This window comes from Mobula birostris, chromosome 7 (assembly GCF_030028105.1).
Source record: "Mobula birostris isolate sMobBir1 chromosome 7, sMobBir1.hap1, whole genome shotgun sequence".
NCBI lineage: Eukaryota > Metazoa > Chordata > Chondrichthyes > Myliobatiformes > Myliobatidae > Mobula > Mobula birostris.
The window spans coordinates 51,434,493-51,453,778 of record NC_092376.1 but is presented as its reverse complement, the minus strand read 5'-3'; the positions used below and the strand labels follow the sequence as shown (position 1 = coordinate 51,453,778).

At 39.6% G+C, this 19,286-nt stretch overlaps 1 protein-coding gene across 3 annotated transcripts in view; it reads left to right on the top strand.

Annotated features, from left to right (window-relative positions):
- The first annotated feature begins 3,528 nt into the window (after positions 1–3,528).
- LOC140200739 (glutamate receptor 4) overlaps positions 3,529–19,286 on the top strand; it is a 242,521-nt gene continuing 226,763 nt past the window's right edge. For all 3 annotated transcript variants that reach the window (XM_072264330.1, XM_072264329.1, XM_072264328.1), the window contains exons 1-2: positions 3,529–3,616; positions 5,069–5,227. In XM_072264330.1, coding sequence (XP_072120431.1) covers positions 3,529–3,616; positions 5,069–5,227 — 247 coding nt within the window. The remainder of the gene's footprint in view (positions 3,617–5,068; positions 5,228–19,286) is intronic.

Below are 19,286 nucleotides of genomic sequence, written 5' to 3'. Positions count from 1 at the left end.
CATTGACATTAGTTAACAGAGGATCTGTTAATCTTAATCTTAAAAATTCATCTGAGGGAACATGCACAACCTAATGGAGGAGGAGGATCTAGAGTTCAATTTGTATGAGAAGTGCTTATTAGTTTTACTCCTAAACTACATGGAACCACAAGAAAGCAATATCAACCATCAAAGGTCCCCACCATCGCGGCCATGCCCTCTTCTTGCTACTACCATCAGGCAGGAGTAAATTACAGCATAACCTTTGTATAAGTGGAAGGCAAAGCATTTGTTTCGTGAAACACCATCTACTTTTATTATAGCAATATTACCTCAGTGCAAACAATGGAAAAAGAACACAAAGAGCAAGAGAAACAATAATAACTTTTAAAACTTTTCTGCTTTAATAACAAAAAGAGCATTTTAAGTGTTCAATAAAAAGTTAAAAATTCAATGAATTAATCAAACAGACTTTGCCTAAGTGTGCAACTTTTGGTTTTTGACTTTTGTTTTCCCTAAAATTGAAAACAAATAAATGAGGAAGTAGAATAGGTGTACTCTGAGAGTTGTGGAGCTCTGGAATTTGAAGGGAACACTTAAAAACAGGATATTGTGAAGAATAGAATGAGAAAGGTTCTGATCTGCACGCATATAATCACAAATATTATATTATAGGTTTTTCATATCGGTGAAATATTGTAGCCCTTCATATATTATACTGTATTTGCTCAAAAAGTTACATTTTTGTTTGTGGCAATGCCTATGAAAACTTTCAGGCCAGGGTATAACAAAATCAAGATTCAAACTGATTACAATGTCTGTTATTAGAACTTTTATTAGCGTAAACAAATGATTTAGATCTGATTTTTTTTCTTACAAATGCAGTTACATCAAAGCTTTTCAAGTTACATGCACTGCCTTGCCCTGGAATATTCAAATCTTGTCAAAACCATTGACTATAATGCAACCTTTCTTCTGGGACCTCCAAACCAACTTCACACTGAAAGTAGATGGTAATACAATTCAAAGTAAAACAGTTTGGTATGAACTCTATGACCAGACAAAAAAAGAAGAGATAGCTATTATTCAATAAGTGTTTTTTTTTTGAAGGACTGTGTGGAAATGAAACGTATGAGTTACATTGGCAGATCACATTATTTTCCTGAGATCTAGACACAGTTCCTTTTAATCGGCACAGGGGCACGGTAACTGAAATGCCCCCACGCACGTAGCCTTTGTTGCCACGCAGCTAGAATTTTCTTTTATATATTGTTAATATAATTGTAAAATAGCCAGTAGTTATGTGTTAATGAATATAATCCATAGATTTTCTAAATAATAAACAAACCACAACTTTCACTTTCAAACATTTTACACCTTCCAATGTATTTGCATTGTATTACAGCTTCAGTGCTAAGTATGCCCATAGAGAAAGAATCTCAGGGTTCTATGGTGACATGTATGTACCCTGAAAATATATTTTGCTTTGAACTTTGAACTTGTCAGTGTTTCAAGTTACAACACTGTTACAAATTGAAACAATATACATAGAATAGAAGCCTGTGGCTCATTGTTAATAAATCAGCAACTTGCTGAATGACGAACCCATCTACAAAAAAAACATTTAAAATATTGAACTGTTTTCAGGCGTGTGCAAATTTTCTGCTCAGAACAATGGTTGGTCCTCACAGCTGTAAAAAAAAATTAGAGGGAACGTTGGATCCAGAGATGTACTTTTCATTCAGGTAAATGCAGATAGATCAGCTCTCGTTCTGTACCCCCACCTCATTCCATTTTTCATTGATCCAAGGTGCATATAGAAGGGCCCAACCCACTAAAAACAGCCCACACCAGTGGTGAAAGTTACCTTCATAAACAGTCCAATATGCTGAAAAAGCAATATATAATGCTGAAAGCACAAAACAGGTTATTCTGAATCTGTAAAGAGAAAAAAGTTACAGATCAAGGGTTTAGTCTTACTAGCCCTAGCAGAGGATCTCAACAACACTCATTGTGTCATACAGGTGCTGACTGACCGGTTGTGTGTGTCCAACATTTCTGTTTTATTTTCACAGTTTCTCAGGCTTTTCTGATAATCTCTACTATTCTATGTCGAATGTCCTCAGCATTTTATTTCATCATTACTCCTTATTCTTCCCATTTAGAATTCCAAAGATCTGTTTTTCATTCCATGCACTTGAGTCCAGATTAAGGTACACAACACACAGTAGGCAATTGTCTCTGGTATGAAGAATGTGAAATAATTTGCAGTACATACAGTGAAAAGTCCCTTGACCTGCCAAACACTGGAAACAAATTGAATAATTCTTTATCACTGACTGGATTTCATTACCACAATCCATAACTTCCCAAACAAATTCACACATAAAATATCTAGCCATCCCACAAGAAAGAGAGGAGTGAATAAGGAATTCTGGACTCAGTGCAGTTGCCCATACGTGCTTCCAAATCAACCGTGCTGAACCCTATTTCTAAAGGTTCGACCGAAATTTGGGGTAAGGTGATAACTGGGCAAATCCTACAAGGAAGAGGAAAGATTGCACAAATTTAGTCCCTAAGTCTTTGAAAGTAGATGAGCAAACATTGAGACCTGCCCTGCTATCTCAGAAGGTGCAGTAATCAGTATAAACAATTTCACAGTGCATCTTTAATGGCAAGTGCCATCAAGCTGTAAGTGTGAGGTTTAGATCTTGATGGATTGGCAGCTACACTCCCACAATGTACAGAGGTGAGACCTATTGTTTCCCCCGATGCCGCGGACATTTTTAACCCTTCAACCGACATTACAGAACAAAACTATGCTGGTCGTTATTGCTTGTAGGAGCCCGCTGTGCGTTGATTGGCTGAACTTTCCAGACATTTGGAGGATGGTTGCAATTCAAAAGTACTTCATCGGTACTTTTAGAGTCGCCGAGGTTGTGAACAGCGTGATACAGATGCCTGTTTCATTGGGAACAGGAATAATCTTATAACCTGTTTACCAGAAGCAGGATGTCTACATGTAGACATGCATTCATTCAAACATACGCGGCAAAACAGACTGGAGCACGTACAGTCACATAGGCACATAGCCACTCACACATCACAGCACGATAGAAGGTGGGGGGACAAATATTGAACGAAGTATAAATCACGTGAAAACTCACATTAAATGAATTCCCGGGGATCGAGCGGCATTACGCGGGTGCTGGGAGCATGGCAAGGGTCAGTCTTAAAGCGATCATTGGTTCCAGGGTGGGAATGGTCCCATGCTGCTCAATAAAGCCTGCGATCATCTCTGGTCAATAGGACTGGGGAGAGTGCCGGAGATAGATAGCGCATGTCTCATCTCCCCTGCCAGCACTAGACGCTCCCAACACCACCATCTTGCATGTGCACTGATCCCAGCGCCACAAGATTCAGCTGGACATATTCGCTCTGACTGTGGAGACTGCGGAAAAAAAAATGCCCGGGCTGGATTGTTAGGAGAGCGCTGTGTCCCGTGCCTTGCCATCCTCCATGCATCTCATACACATCTAACAGAAAAAGATGAGGCGGATCGGCAGGCAAATTGTCTTGCTTTGCTCTGGCTTTTTGGGGCTTGCTCTAGGAGCCTTTCCGACCAGTGTACCAATTGGTAAGGCAATTAATCTGTTTGTCTTTAATAAAAACAGATAAGTGTTTCTTGCTGAGTGAATATGTGTAACAATCTGTCAATGCGCTTGTGTGTCTTCGGCTGGTGCATTTTAAAATACATCGACCGGTATCTGTTTCTTTTACCCCCAAGAATTTGCGATTATGTGTAAATATATCATATCGGAAGTTAGTTAATGTGGAAAGGTTGGACTACGGCGCAGCTTGGTCCTTGTCAGCGTTGTTTGGAGGGAGTAGTTCTGGCTGTTTTGTTGTGTTGGAACACTGCAGTAGTTGTGCTGGCGGAACGCTTGTTAATGGGATACTGCTAGAATCCCACTGCCGCTGCTCTTCGCCAGCGGCTCTCAAAAGTTAATCTTTCATGTGTGTGCATTTTGCTTTTATTTCTTTCTCATCATAGGCCGGCGTAAGGAAAATGCTTCCGAGAATCTGTAGCATTGCATCAGTTCGCTTTTAGCGTTTGCAGTCCAGTGTATTGCCCATATTGTCTCTCGGGGTACAAATAAATGTGGTTATAATAGTGAAATTGAGAAATATATTGACATTGAATATCTTCTCTGTGTACTGATAAGTTCCGTTCTGTTCATGGAACGGTTTAAAATTGCATACGAGTTACCTCGCACATGCTGCAAAGTTATCGCCGCCGTCTTTGTGCTGATTTTCCCGAGGAGCCAATGTTTATTTTTTTGTTTCCAGTGTGTGGAACCTTGTCTCGGTTGTCGTTTACCAAGGCCGTGTTAATGAAATGCATTGATTCCTGCCTCCTGTACAAAATGACCTGTGCTTAAAAGTTCATATTTCGGATGAGATTCGGTTCTTTTTGTAGCGTTGGTATTCATGTTTAAAGGTGCCTTGTGATTTTTAGCGGCCATGGAAGTTTTCTACACATTAGGAGAGTCTTCTTCCTAACCTGGGCTGTTTGCTAATAATCGATGGGGCCATTCTGACTTCACCGCACGAATAGGCACGGCTGACGTTATTTGATCTGTAAACATTTTGGTGCTGTGTGGGGCGTGATGTTTTTATGTATGCGTTTGGCATACTTTTACACATTATGACATTTCATCGTTATATTAAGAAATACTAGGAACAAAATAATGTTATTTAGACACGACTACATCGCACTACGGTGCATTCGCGCGACATGTTAATAGTGGATCACTTGCTCTTCCTGTTGGATGGACCCCTGATTGTCAGGTTAAGGGTAATTATGCCCACAAACCTCACAAGTTTACATGAGGAATTGCAGCCAAAATGCTCTCAGCATCAAATTGCAAAGACGCTACTACTTACGCCCTGATTTTGGTGTTGCCGGTTGTTTTTGTAACAGTAGACGGGTTTCCGATGCATTAGCACAGTCGGTAGCGTTGGTACCACAGAGGTTGCTAATGGCATGCTATTAGCTGATTGGACATCCATTGTTTTTTTTTCGCAGGTGGGCTCTTCTTGAGATATTCTGATCAGGAGTACAGTGCTTTTCGTTTTGCAATTTATCTACACAATACTAACCCCAACACGACGGAAGCGCCCTTCAATCTGGTTCCGCACGTGGACAACATTGAAACTGCCAACAGTTTTGCAGTAACAAATGCCTGTAAGTAGAAAGAGCTTTGCTTTGAGCTTTTATCAATAAGAACTGACTGTACAGGAGAAGTCAAGACTGCCAGTAATGGCCTTTTCACAATTTACTGAAGCCTTTCTGTTGTGAACACGTGACTGAACAGAGTAATTAATAGTGGCATCACTAAAATGTTTTACACTGGATAGCGTGAAATGCTTTTCACGTATGATTTGAGGCCGAGGTGGGGATGGGGGTTGGAGAATTTCAAGAAGCAGCTTCTTCTAACGCAGTATTTTTTTTGCAGATGAAAACAGTTTGGCTGAATCATTATTCTTGTATGATGTTATGGCAGTTTTTGCCCGATGCGGAAAATGGGGGGGGGGGGAGGAAGTTACCCAGAGACAACAGAATTTTATTAAAATAAACAGTACCAGTTGTCGATGTTAAGTTAGAAACATCAATGTAGGATCATAAATGCAACAATCTTGCGTATCACTGGATTTATAAATATTCAAGTTCACCCCGCTCCCTGTCTGTAAGTTGAGTGATCTGTTACCATCCGTTCTTCCACAGATCCCACCAGATTGTCCTGATGACCTGAATCATCTTGATTCATGGCCCCGGTAAAATGCTGAGATACTCACCTAAAGTAAAATGGCTAAGGCAGGATATCATGTTTAAAAACAAATGTCTCGTCAGCAGATCGGCAACAAGGTTAAATTACTTCTATTTCATTAATTTTGTCAAAGTAATTAATTTTATCATAATGGCAAATACGGTGAGTGCAGCAGAGAACTACCTATGAACATTTTAAAAATGTGTGGTAGATACTAATTCTATCCCAACCTCATTGATGTCCAACTAAAAGGCTATTCGTATATACACACTGAAATGAAGACGAGATAATATTTAATGAATCACCTGTTTTTGATTGCATTACAATCTTAACAACATGCAGATAACTTGTGATAATAGGTATATTTTAATAAGTGTTTTAATGAAGAAACTTATCTAAATTCACTCAACACTATAAAGGGAGTAAAGGTAACACACACAAAATGCTGGAGGAACTCAGCAGGCCAGGCAGCATCAATGGAAAAGAGTACAGTCGATGTTACAGAGTAAAAGCCTGGTTAGAGAAGACCTTTAGAGATCTCAGATGAATAGGATAAAACAGTTCAAGAACATGGGGCTTGGTCAGCTAAAAATGTCACTTCAGTGGAGAAGAACCAGGCAAAGTTTCACTACAAATAAGGATCAGCTGGTCAGGTTTTATGGTACCTGAGATTACATTAGTAGGGAAGGGCAAGTCTGTGTAGGTTTTGGACATAGTAGTGGCTATTTTACATTTGTGGGATTGAAAAATCAAGGATTAAGGTAGACCATAGAAAGCAAAAGCAATGGGTGAGCAGATTTTAAGCTGAGAAGTGAATTGGGTAACATAATAATCTGGAGGAATTGAGGCTTGACAAGCAAGTGTAGAGAGTGGGAGAATGGACAGAAGACTGGAATTATGATCTGGGAGAGATGGGTTGGAAGTAAAATAGATATTGGGGTAATTGGTGTGTAATAACGAAAAGTCAAGATTTGAAGTTTAGATTGATGTTAAGTGGGATGCAATGAACAAACTGCTTTAGTCTGAGGAAGTTAATTGAAAGAGATTGTTTATGTGATAATGAGAGAAGAGAGTTCATGATAGGAGCCAAAATCAAAGGCTTCAGTCTTTCAGTGGCGGGATGACTTTACAGAGGATTCCATGTTTACCAATGAGGTTCCAGTGGAGGAGAGTAAAGTGAAAAAACCTAGGAAGGTCCCATGCTGCACAAAGCTGGAGCAATAATGCGGTATACTCATAGAATCTGACAATCACGACTAATCAGGTCCAGTTGTGTGATGTTTGGCCTGATTCATTTTGTAACCAGAATAGTTATGTAGAGTGCAATTTTGGTTATCCAGCCTCTGAAACTGAATGATCAAGTATACATTTTGATGGCCCATTTTGCTACATGGTGCTCCATAAAGCAGCAGTGACAATGGATAGATGGGAGTCAGATAATACAAACATACCTGTGTGTCCATATAGTGGAATATATACTTAGCAAGCATCTAAACCAGCCATGCCCCACAAAGAACACACCTACCATCCCTGATGTATGCTGAGTTAACTGATCCAAGCTCACAGGGAGAAAATTAACCAATTCCCACAGAAACTCTTGCCCAAACACACATACATAATATCAGGAGTGGTTGGATTTGCCTTGAACTGAACTGAAGTCAGCAAAAAGTTAATGTCTCCAGGTGAGCCACTAAAATTGATACTTGAAACTAAAGCAATACAAAACCTCTAATTCCAGTTTCACTGAAAGTCAACCCTCAAAGTACAGAGCAATTCAGAGCAGCATTTTGACCCATTTACAATTGAGATGAAGCAACATTTTCCTCTCTGAGTTGTTAGATTGGAAAACTTCTTCAAATGATGATGATGGAAGCAGAGTTTTTGTAAGGAGTATTGTGAATAGTCCTTTTGCCACACTATAGGTGTTGCAGCAATAGAGAGTGCAGAGATTTATCAGACTGTTACCCAGAATTGAGAGTTGTTGTAATAAATAAAGATTGGATAGGCTGAGTTTATTCTCAGTGGGCATGTGACACTGAGGAGTAACCTTATGGAGGCTTATAAAATTATGAGGAGCATAGATTGGATAGATTCAGAGTCCTTTTTCCCATGAGACCAGCATAAAAATGAGGGGGCACAAGTTTAAGATAGGCTGCTGGAAGAGATAGTAAAGGCAGATCCAATTACAATACCTAAAAGGTATTTGAACAGGTACTTGGATAGGAAGGACATATTGGGTTAATAGACGTAATGCAGGCAAATGGGATTAGTGTGGACAGGCATCACGGTCAGCAGGGAAAAATATGCTAAAAAGGGCTGTTCATGTGCAGTATGAAGCTACGTTTTAAGTTTAAAGGCAGAAGTAGATAGATACTTGTAAAGCAATGAGATGAATGATTATTGTGGTAGACAGGAATGTGAATTTGTGGTCCCAGTCAGTTCAGGCCTTATTGAATGATGGAGCAGGTCTGTGCATCTGGCCTATTCCTGTTCCTAAGTCATACTCTTGATAGTCAGTGTCCACTCTCCAAAGTCTTTTTTTGCTCTGAAATCCCCAGTTTTAAATCAGTCACACAAGCCATATTTCTAATAAAAACAAACAGAAGACTAGCTACACTATATGCATTGTTGGAAGCACACCATATCAATTAGCACATCCTAAACCTGTGACTTCGACAGGCTGCAGGCACATGCGAAGACAAATTCTGCTGGTCACACACTCTTGACTTCATTGTTGCTATGTCTTAACTCTGGATGTTCTCACCCAATAACAGTATGAGTATGGCAGTGAAGGCACTCCCATCTTGTGTAATTAAACTAGCTCATATTACCCATTTCTAAGTTGCACTTATGAGTAGATATAAATGTAAAAAGGAGGTGAAAAAAATCAGACATGTACAACTGGATTTCAAAACACATATGGAAATCTCAGAGTGTTCAGTAATACTCAGAATTGCAGAGACCGTAACAATCACAGCACAATGAACACACATAAACAACCAAACTACAATCAAGATGTGAATGATCACCAACCTTTGCCATGAGACTAATGAATATGATAAAGTATTCAAGAGGAATGTACTTGTCCAGAGAATAACTTGAATGCTAAATTTTCTAATATGTATAGTTAAATAACAGACATCTTTAAAATGAAGATGGTTTAGAATATGAGGGAGAACTGAATGGGCTAAAGTATTGTTGGGACCAGATGGGGCATAAACACTAGCGTAAATCCAGGTGGGTTAAAAGCCTTGATTCTCTGCTGTGAATCAAATATATGTATACTTTTCAGACTTGTCATGCATAAACATGACACAGCAAATAAAAATGATATTTGAAGTCTAAGAATTGATTTCTCACTTTGTCTGTTGTAAAATCAAGTAAGTTCCATTAAGTGATTGTTGTATATTTCTTAAAAAAAACGCAAAGCTAATATAAACTGTTTGAGAATGCAACGCCCATAACACTTGTCCCTTTACACTAACGCTGAGCAGAATCCCAAAAGAAAATCAATTGTCTCGTTTCTAGAGGACACTGACATCCACGTGATTGACTCTAAAGGGTTTTAGACAACTTTTCCCAACATTGGCTTCAAAAAGATAGGGAAGAACCATTTTGTATTATTCTCCTGGTACATGTGTTAAACAACAACCCTGATGGCATTTGATCTATGAGAAATATATTTGCTGATCTCTGCATCCATTGAAGATTGACTTAGTAGATCGCTTTCCATATCTACTTAAAATAATCTAAAATCTTTGCTGATTTATAAATATATGTGATCTGCTAGTTTCTTGATCCTATATTTATTGCTTTTTATTGTTATGAATTTCCATTCAGCATCTAACACATGTAGTATGCAATAATTTCAGGCTTCCTTGTTTGAGGTGACAAGTCTAAATAGCCATAACTTGTTTGATTCTTTGTCTTGCTCTTCATTAGAATATGGAAAATAACCAGGAAGGGTTTTTTTTTACCATTGTCGTTAATCCCAAAGCAATAGCTTCATGTTTCATGTCTACATTCTGGAAAATAGATCATAATGGTTTCAGTTATTTAATAAAGGGAAATTCCGAGGTTCGGGCTTTGGTCATCCCTATACTGTAACCAGTCATACATACTTTGAGGGGAAGTTGATACTTTTATCCACACATTTCCAGACCCAACCAAACGCACCATTAACTTAACCTTTAGAGCCTTACTGGAGATGTCTGTCAACTGGTACATGGAGTGGGAAATGAAATAGATTTAAAACTAATCAGTCTTTTTCTCAGGAGCTAATAGTTGTAGCTGCAATATAAAACTATGCTTTGATCAGTATCCACATTGACAAGTCCAGAAAAGCTGGGTCCAACAGTGACTTTAGGTTCTGGTATTACATTAAGGAAAGCACCTCTCTAAAAGTTGTAAGTGACAAGAATCTAAGAATTGGTATACAATTTAAAGCTTACAGTGATATGCAGAGATTCAAAATATCAGTGTACAAATTTTGCTATAGACAAGCAGTGTTACCATTTGCTGTTAGCTGTTTATCTTTCAGCTCATTGAGCTTTTGCACACCTTTCTGCGGGAAGGCCTATTGTGGGTCCTATAAATCAACACTTAAAATCTAAAACTATTGAGACACATCTTGAACTCTTTAAAGTTTTGAAGCATGCAGCTTTTACATTGGCAACACAGCAGTGGAAACTACAGGCAGTTTCAAACTCCTGGGAGTGCACATCACACACAACTTTTCATGGACCCAGAGCACATCCTACACAGTCAAAAAGCTCAGCAATGCCTTTGCTTTCTGAGGAGGCTAAAGAGAGCTGGATTTTGCGTATCCATACTCGCGTCATTCTACAGATATACACCGGAGAGCATCCTAGAAAGCTGCACCACTGCTCCGTGCAGAAACTGCACTGTGGCGACAGGAGGGCTCTGCAATTGGTAGTCAAAATTGCCCAATGCAGCCCTGGCACTAGCCTACCCACCATCAAGGACATGTATAGAGAAAGGTGCTGGAAAAGGGCAAGTAACATCATGAAGGGTCCCACACTCCCTACCCATGGACTGTTTGTCCCACTGCCATCAGTGAAGAGGCTCCATAACGTCCACACCAGACTCAAAAACAATTACTTAATCCAAGCAGTAAGGCTGATGAACACCTCCCACCCACTAACACCACCAGTACTTTATTATTTTCCATCAGTCACCTTGAGTATAGCCTATCATCTCTTTATGGACATGCAATCTATCTATCTTGGGTTTTTGTATTTATTGCACATTTTTATTATTATTGTGTTCTTTATCTTTTATGGGTTTTTTTGTGCTGCATTGGATCCGAAGTAACAATTATTTCATTCTCCTTACACTTGTGAACAAGAAATGACATCTAATAATCTTTGAATCTTAAATCTTTTAAAGTAAGTTTCCGGTTTAAGGTCTGGGTGCAATGGAAACAATACTACAGGAAATGCTTTCAGTCTCTTCCTGGCTTCCCTGAAGCTTTCAAATGGATCTTGATTTTAGCTTGGGCTGGTAATGCACCACTGCCCACGGATGACTTTGAATGAGTAAACTGTGCATGTACACTTCTTTAAAGCCACTCTGTCTTAAAATGGAAAATAAAATACTGCAGATAAAGACCAGCTGCAAACTTTGCAACCTAATAAGATTAATTTAGAGGATATTTGCTCTCTGCTAGCAGAAATCCATAATGGCAACTGCAAGCTTGCAGCACTGGATTTTGCTTTTGGGAGCTGATATCAGGAATTGAGGTCAAAGAGTTCACTGCTGTGAGTATACAATATGCAGACATTCACTCCACTAACAAGCAAATACTTTCAAAGCGTACTGTGGTACAAATGAGGTTTTGCCCTTTCAGGAGAGAAAATGTAACTGTATGGCCCAACACCTTTAACAATAAGTTAGCTGGATTTGGTGTTTGGGCCTGTGGATAACAGCAGGTATGTTAGGAAGTTAGTGCAGAAAGCTAGGGTTAACCCTAACATAGAAAATGAAGTCACTACCTGGAAGAGCGTGTTCTCTTTGTGAGACTGAGATTACATGGATTTGAGAAGTCTACTATATTTAAGTACAGAAATAAGTGCTATCATTTTGATTAGTATTTACAATGTTTTCATAATAGATCAGTCATAATGGTTGGGTTTTCCAGAATATGAATTTTCATCACTGATGTATAATCTATAAATGGGAAGATAAATCTGATATCTTCACTGTAATATTGATAATTTCATAGACCATGATTATTTTTTCTATTTGACTGATCACCAATATTCAGTTACAGCTATCTCAAAGTGCCCAACACTTAACCCTCAGTGAAGTAGAAAGAATTTATTTTTTCACTTGCAATATGTAATGAAAAATAAAGATAGGGGAATAAAGCTTTGCATTTGCTGGTGTAACTGAAAATTAATTCATTAGAATATTCAACAAAGGATGCCTGACAGGGAAAGGGGAAGTAGAATACAAGTAAGCTAATGAGACAAATGATAGAAACAGATTGTAAAAGTTTTTGTAGGTATGTAACAGGAAAAAAATTAACAAATCTGCAAAACCCTTGCAAACTGAGAGGAGGGATTAAATTGGGAAATAAAGGTATAGGAGGGAAATAAAGATATGGGAGAGAAATTTAAACACATAATTTTTGTACAGTGCCTTGAAAGCAGACGCAAAAGCCCTACCAAAAATAGTTGGGTAGGGTGGATGAATGAGAAGTTAAAAAGAAATTGGCTCAGGTAGAAAGACAGTAACAGAGAAATGAATGAAATTGAAAAAAAATAAATCTGTAGGACCCGATGACCTGCATCCTGGGGGCTTTGGAAGAGGTGGCTGTGAAGATGAGGGGTGCATTGTTTGCCTTTCCACAAATAGGATCGATTTTAGAACAGGAGTTTCTTATGCCATGGACCAATACCATGGATTAAGCAAGGGATCTGTGGACCCCAAGTTGGGAACCCCTGTTTTAGAACATTTCCCCATGGTTACACGGTGGTAAATTTAAACACACACTATTTAAGAACAAAGGGGTAGAAAAAATGGAGTATTGCAAGCCATCTAGCATGATATCATTAATGGGGAATAAGCTGGTCTGTTATGTGGGGAGCAGCAACAGGGTATTTAAAATTAACAGAATTAGTCAAAATCAATGTGTACTTATGAAAGGGAAGGACAACAGAATTGGTGTTTTTGAGGTTGTGCTTAGCAAAGTAGATTAATGTGAACCAGTGGAGATAATGTATTTGCATTTTCAGAAGCCTTTTGTGAAGGTGCCACTCAAAACTGAATCTCATGGTACGAGGGTTGTAGACTGGTAAGAAGTGCTGATTGGTTAGTAAGCAAAAACCAAATAGTAAATGGGTTACTTTTGTGCCCAGTGGGGTGTCACAGTATTCAGGCTCCAGTAATTCATAATACATGTCAGTGACTTGGATGAGGAAATCAGATGTAAACTAACCACATTTATTGATGGTCATAGTTGGGGTGTGAGGACAATGGGAAGAGATGGCAGAGGGAGATTTAGAGCAGATACGTGAATAGGCAGGAATAACCCATGTGAAAAAGTAGAAAATCAGCCACTTTGCTAGAAAGGAGAAAGATAGTACTTTTTTTAAATGGTGAAATATTAAAAAGTTTTAGTGATTGGAGAGATCTCGGTTTCCTTGAACGTAGGGTGTTGCAGTCATACAGTGCAGAAATTGGGATCTCATTTCATTCTGTCTGTGTCGACCATCAAAAGTTCATCTATACGAGTCCCATTTGCTGGGCAACACACAAAATGCCGGGGGAGCTCAGCAAGGTCTGGCAGCATCTATGGAAATGAATAAGCAGTCGACAGTTTGAGCCGAGGCCCTTCAGGTCAAGACCGAGACGTTGACTTTATTAATTTCCATAGATGCTGCCTGACCTGCTGTGTGTCCCCAGCATCTTGTGGTGTGTTGCCTTGGATTTCCAGCATCTGCAGACTTTCTGCTGTTTGAGACCCATTTGCTAACATCTGGTGCATAGTTTTTGTGCCTTGGTGACTCAAGTGCTTGTTTAGATACTTAATAAATCTTACGAGAGTCTATGTCTGCACCACCCACTCGGGCAGTGTTTTCTCAGATTAACAACCATCCCGTGGGTAGAAAAAGTTCTTCTTCAGATCCCCTCTAAACCTCTTGCCCCTCAGTCTCAACCTATGTGATCCAGTTTCTGGCACCTGTATATTTCTTACCACGTATTCTATCTATGCTTCTCCTGATTTTATACTACTTGTAATATGTATACCTCTATCTGATCTTATTGCTGCTCCATTATTCAGATTATTTCTCTCCCCTATTGAGGCAACAACCTGGGAATCTCTTCAGTACCATTCTCGTGTCGTCACACTCTTCATATAGTATGGCAACCAGAACCCTGCTTCAGCGGTGGCTTAACCAATGTGTTTTGAAATTATGCCATGACCTCTGTGCTCTGATACTATAGTAGGCAGCCATCGATTCCAGGAGATCATGGGTTTGCGCCTCTGGTGGACTGTGTCCTTCCAGGGCACAAGCCTGATTGGGAAGATTTGAAAAACGGGCTGTGGCCCATGCAGTGGGTTCCCCCTCTCCACATCACTGTTATAGTCTAAGGGAAGGGCAAGCACCGATACAGCTTGGCACCAGTGTCATCACAGAGGCTGCCAGAGTGAAGTTGTAAACAACATCAAACTGCCTTAGGGATTCCAGCTCCAGATTTCTTCCTCGGGGTTTACTCTCAAAGCCTTTCCCATGGGTGGGTATGGCCGCAAGGCAGCGGTTGGTTTTAAATCAGAGTTTTCCTTCTCCTAGGTGGGCTGCTATCCAAGGCTGACGAGCCCCAGCTGCCGGAAGCAACTGGTTTTGAAGCGCCAGTGCCCCTTCTCTTGTCAGTAGAAACAGTTCTGCTGGGCCTAATAGCTAAGCCACACGTGAAGGCCGAGAGTCGGACTTGGTTGTCAGAGGCTGTTAGAGATGCACACCATTTGGAGCACTTTATAAGTACAGTAGTGGGAGCTTATCCCCACTACCATCCCTGGTTATGAGAACCTTAAAAACCAGCTAATGAAATGAAGTATCCTGAGTAATTTATTTTTCACCATCTATCTACCTGTGCAGCCATTTTTAGAGTTTATTGGATTTGTAGACTTCCTTGTACAATTCAATAACATCACTAATTTTCTTTGAAAATTAAAGTGACAACGTAACAAAGAATTAAGCACACAAATGGCATTATAACCATTATTCCAAGAGGATTTAAGTCCAAAGATGGAGATTTCTTGCTCTAAGTACATTAGGGCCTGGAGATCCCATGTGTGGAATGTTGTGTACAGGTTTGGTGAAATGAACAATGTATATCCAAGGTAGGTGTTGAGATCCCCCTCACTGAGCTGTCTAGTACCAGGGATCACAATTGCAAAGTACGGGCGTAATTGATTCCCAGCTTAGATGTGAAAAAATTTCTTCCCCAGGAAGGGGGTGAATCTTTGGAATTCTCTACCCAACACTAGAGGCTCGGTCACCGCTTATATTCAAAATAGAGACCCATAGATTTTTGGATATTAAAGGAATCAAGGGATATGGGATTACTGTAGGAAAGTGGTGCTGATGTGATACTGTGTTTGGGTCTGTTACTTGCTGACTGGTGAACCAGACGAGGGGCTAAACGTGCAGTTTCTATTTCTTGTTTTCATATTTATGATCTGGTTAAATTTAGGAAATAGGTAAAACATAATCTTTGTCAGTTCATATATTTGAAAATGAGATACGAAGAACTGTTATAAAAGAGGATGTTTCCTGCTGTGCATGTGAATCATAGTCAATGGATGTACCAAATAGTAAACACCAAAGTCCTGCTGACTTGAAGATAATATAACATTTTTATTACTTAGAAAGCAAAATACCAATGCAAACTTCATGTGTTCTATTATTATTCAAAAGTAGGAAAAGAAATAGTTAACTTAGTAGAGTATGTAAAAGTGTGTGTGTATACAATATGTTTGTGTGTGAGGGTGTGATAGAGATGCATGAGAAAAAGAACAAGAAATGGTATGTGAGGCAAAGACAGTACACATGCGAGTTCTAGAGATATTGAATACTTGTGTATGAGAGATAGGAAGATTTTGTGTACATGTGTTTGTGCATGTGTGTATGTAAGTGAGTTAGATTCTATGTGAGAGAGGGAAAGTAACCATATGTTGTGTGTGAGTAAAACTATGATAGTGGAAAAGAAACAGAGATTGTATATGCTACTGTGTTAGAGTGTGAGAGACTGGAAAACTTTGCCTTTGTGTGAAGAGGGGAAACTGTGTGAGAGACTAAGTATTCTGTATGTGTGTGTGGGTTGGAAATTTATGTGCACACCTGAGAGAGAGCAGGAAACTGTATGAGTGAGAGAAACTGTATTTGTGTAAATGAAAAATTCTGAGAGAGAGAGAGAGAGTAAGTGTATGTGCCTGGGTATAAAGATCATTTGCTTCTATAATCGATCAAAGTCTGCTTTTTATGTTTATTTGGTCAGGGCAGCAGCTGCAGGAACCATGAATTGATCCTTTTCAATCTTATGAAATATAGACATTTAGGGCAAAAGATTATGGTTGATTTAGTTTGTCTTCCACCATTCTGGTGGTTGAATGATCCAATAATAATGGAGTTGAGAAATCATAGAAACTGATCTCTATCAATTCACAAGTAACAAACCCAAACATAATATGAGAAAACCTTGAGTGGGAAGTTTTGGCAATTGTAGCCAAAGTCGTCTTTTTCTTCCTAAAGATACTAAACTGGTGATCTTCAGTACTCAAATATGTTCAGATATTGTTCTGGTAATAACTATAATGAAGATACATAGTAGATGTAAATTGTTCAGTATAATTTTGTTTTATTTCCATGCTCACAATCATTAGTAACTCTTATTAATATCTTCCTACTTGTGTTTTAGTTTTTTTCATTGCTCTTTGTACATCTTGAGTTGAAGCTGTTTATGTTCTCGAGTTAATTTATTAAATTCGAATAACTTTATTTCCGCTCTGTATCTGTGGGTCAGCTGGGTTGTTAAGAAAGTTTTGCTAGTCATCTGGAATTAAGATCACAGCTCCCCAGGACACCTTGCAGAAATTGCTACCTAAGTTTCATAGGTAAATTTCAAAATAGGAGGAGGCCATTCAGTCCATCATGTCCCTTGCAGTTCCACACAGGCCGCCCCCACCTCCACCAAAGTTGTATCTCATTACACTGCCTTCTACCCAGAGCCCTGTAGATTTTCCCTCATGTATATATCTCCTTTGAATGTTATGTTGAATTTGCCTTCAGTCCATTGCAGATCCAAATCATTCACTAGTTGAAAAAAATGCATATTTGTGTTACTTTCTGTTCTTTTCCCAAATACCTTATTTCTATATTTTCTCATCCTTTACTCTTTAGTCAGTGAGATTAGTAGAATTCCATTGACTTCAGCTGTTCTACCAGATTATCTTATTGTTTCATCATACAAACATGTAACAGGAATTGGCCACTCAGCCCCTTAAGACTCTTCTGCCACTTAATAAAACCACAGCTCACCTGACTGTAGCCACAATCATCTTAGGAACTACCTTTTTCAAGGTCTTCACCTTCCATCTTACAACATCCATGCAGAACAGAATATACTATGGTACTCCATGGCTGAAGTAGTGATCATGTTGATTTCTCTGCTCTTGACTTTGTATTTATGAAGTACAGATTCCCATAGGCTTCACTAACCACATTCTCAACCTTCTGTGCCAATTTATGCAGCCACACCCCAAGAACTCTCTGTTGCTGTACCCTTTTGAGAATTGTCCTCTGGTTGATATTACCACTCGTCATTCTTCCTATCAAATTGTCGTCATACTTCACATCCTTGTGCATTAATTGTAACCTGTCCAACCATTTCTCTTGAAGTCTATCACTATCTTCTTCACAGTTCATTGTTCTTCTATAGATCTTTGTCTTTAGCAGGTTTGGAAACTGAGGTCTGTGCCCTAAATGCAAATCGTTAATAATACTGAGAAAAGCAGTGTTTGCCCACAGTATCCCTAAGGAACTCACCAATGAGTTCCCACTCTACACTCCATTCCAGTCCGAAAAACAGCCTTTCACTACTTAAGTTTCTGTTTCCACTGACCTGGCCATCTTTTCACCTGTGCTGCAGTTACCTGTTTTGGAACTGGTAATATCATCCAGAAACATCATGAAAATCAGTCTTGCTCTTCAAAATTTTGGAGGCTCTGGGTAGGGATTTCACAAGAATAAGAGTCACGGATTAACTAAACTGAAACAACAATTGAAATTGCCAAGGCCAAGAGCATAAGTTAGTATGCTTATCTACCTTTTTAATGAGTTGTTTAGCAATGAGGACAACCTGTGTTTGATTTGTGTATGGTGGAATTGGGGCTGTACGTCAGTAACTCTTACATTTGGTCAAAGAAAGTATTTGTCCTCTTGAATATGTAGTTCCAGGGCACATAGTCTATCGGAGGCCCATTTGCCAGTGAAAATGAACTTGCAATTCAAATGATGGACTGCCTTGATCAGGGGTGTTCCTCACAGGTCATATTGGTACTACGAGAACAGTTAGGTAAATTTATCCAAACTATCTTAAGTTAGATCCCAGGTTCAATTTTAGACTGCCTTGAGCCTCTTGGCTTGAAGAACCTCCTTTAAGACATACAAGGGGTGATTGATAGGTTCGTGGCCTAAGGTAGAAGGAGTCAATTTTAGAAAACCTAGAACATTTATTTTTCAACATAGGCCCCTCCTACATTTACACACTTAGTCCAGCGGTCATGGAGCATACGGATCTTGGACCTCTAGAAAGTGGCCACAGCAGGAGTGATTGATAAGTTTGTGGCCTAAGGTAGAAGGAGCTGAGTTCAAACTTTCTGTATAATCACTCAAAGAGTTGAACTGCACATGCATGTAACGCCACCAGTCCAACATATTATTCTCCGTAACTTCCGCCAACTCCAACGGGATCCCACCACTAAGCACATCTTTCCCTACCCCCCCCCCCCGCTTTCCGCAGGGATCGCTCCCTACGCGACTCCCTTGACCATTCGTCCCCTCCAATCTCCCTCCTGGCGCTTCTCCTTGTAAGCGGAACAAGTGCCACACATGCCCTTACACTTCCTCCCTTACCACCATTCAGGGCCCCAGACAGTCCTTCCAGGTGAGGCAACACTTCACCTGTGAGTCGGCTGGGGTGATATACTGCGTCCGGTGCTCCCGATGTGGCCTTTTATATATTGGCGAGACCTGACGCAGACTGGGAGATCGTTTTGCTGAACACCTACGCTCTGTCCGCCAGAGGAAGCAAGATCTCCCAGTGGCCACACATTTTAATTCCATGTCCCATTCCCATTCTGACATGTCTATCCACAGCCTCTTCTACTGTAAAGATGAAGCCACACTCAGGTTGGAGGAACAACACCTTATATTCCGTCTGGGTAGC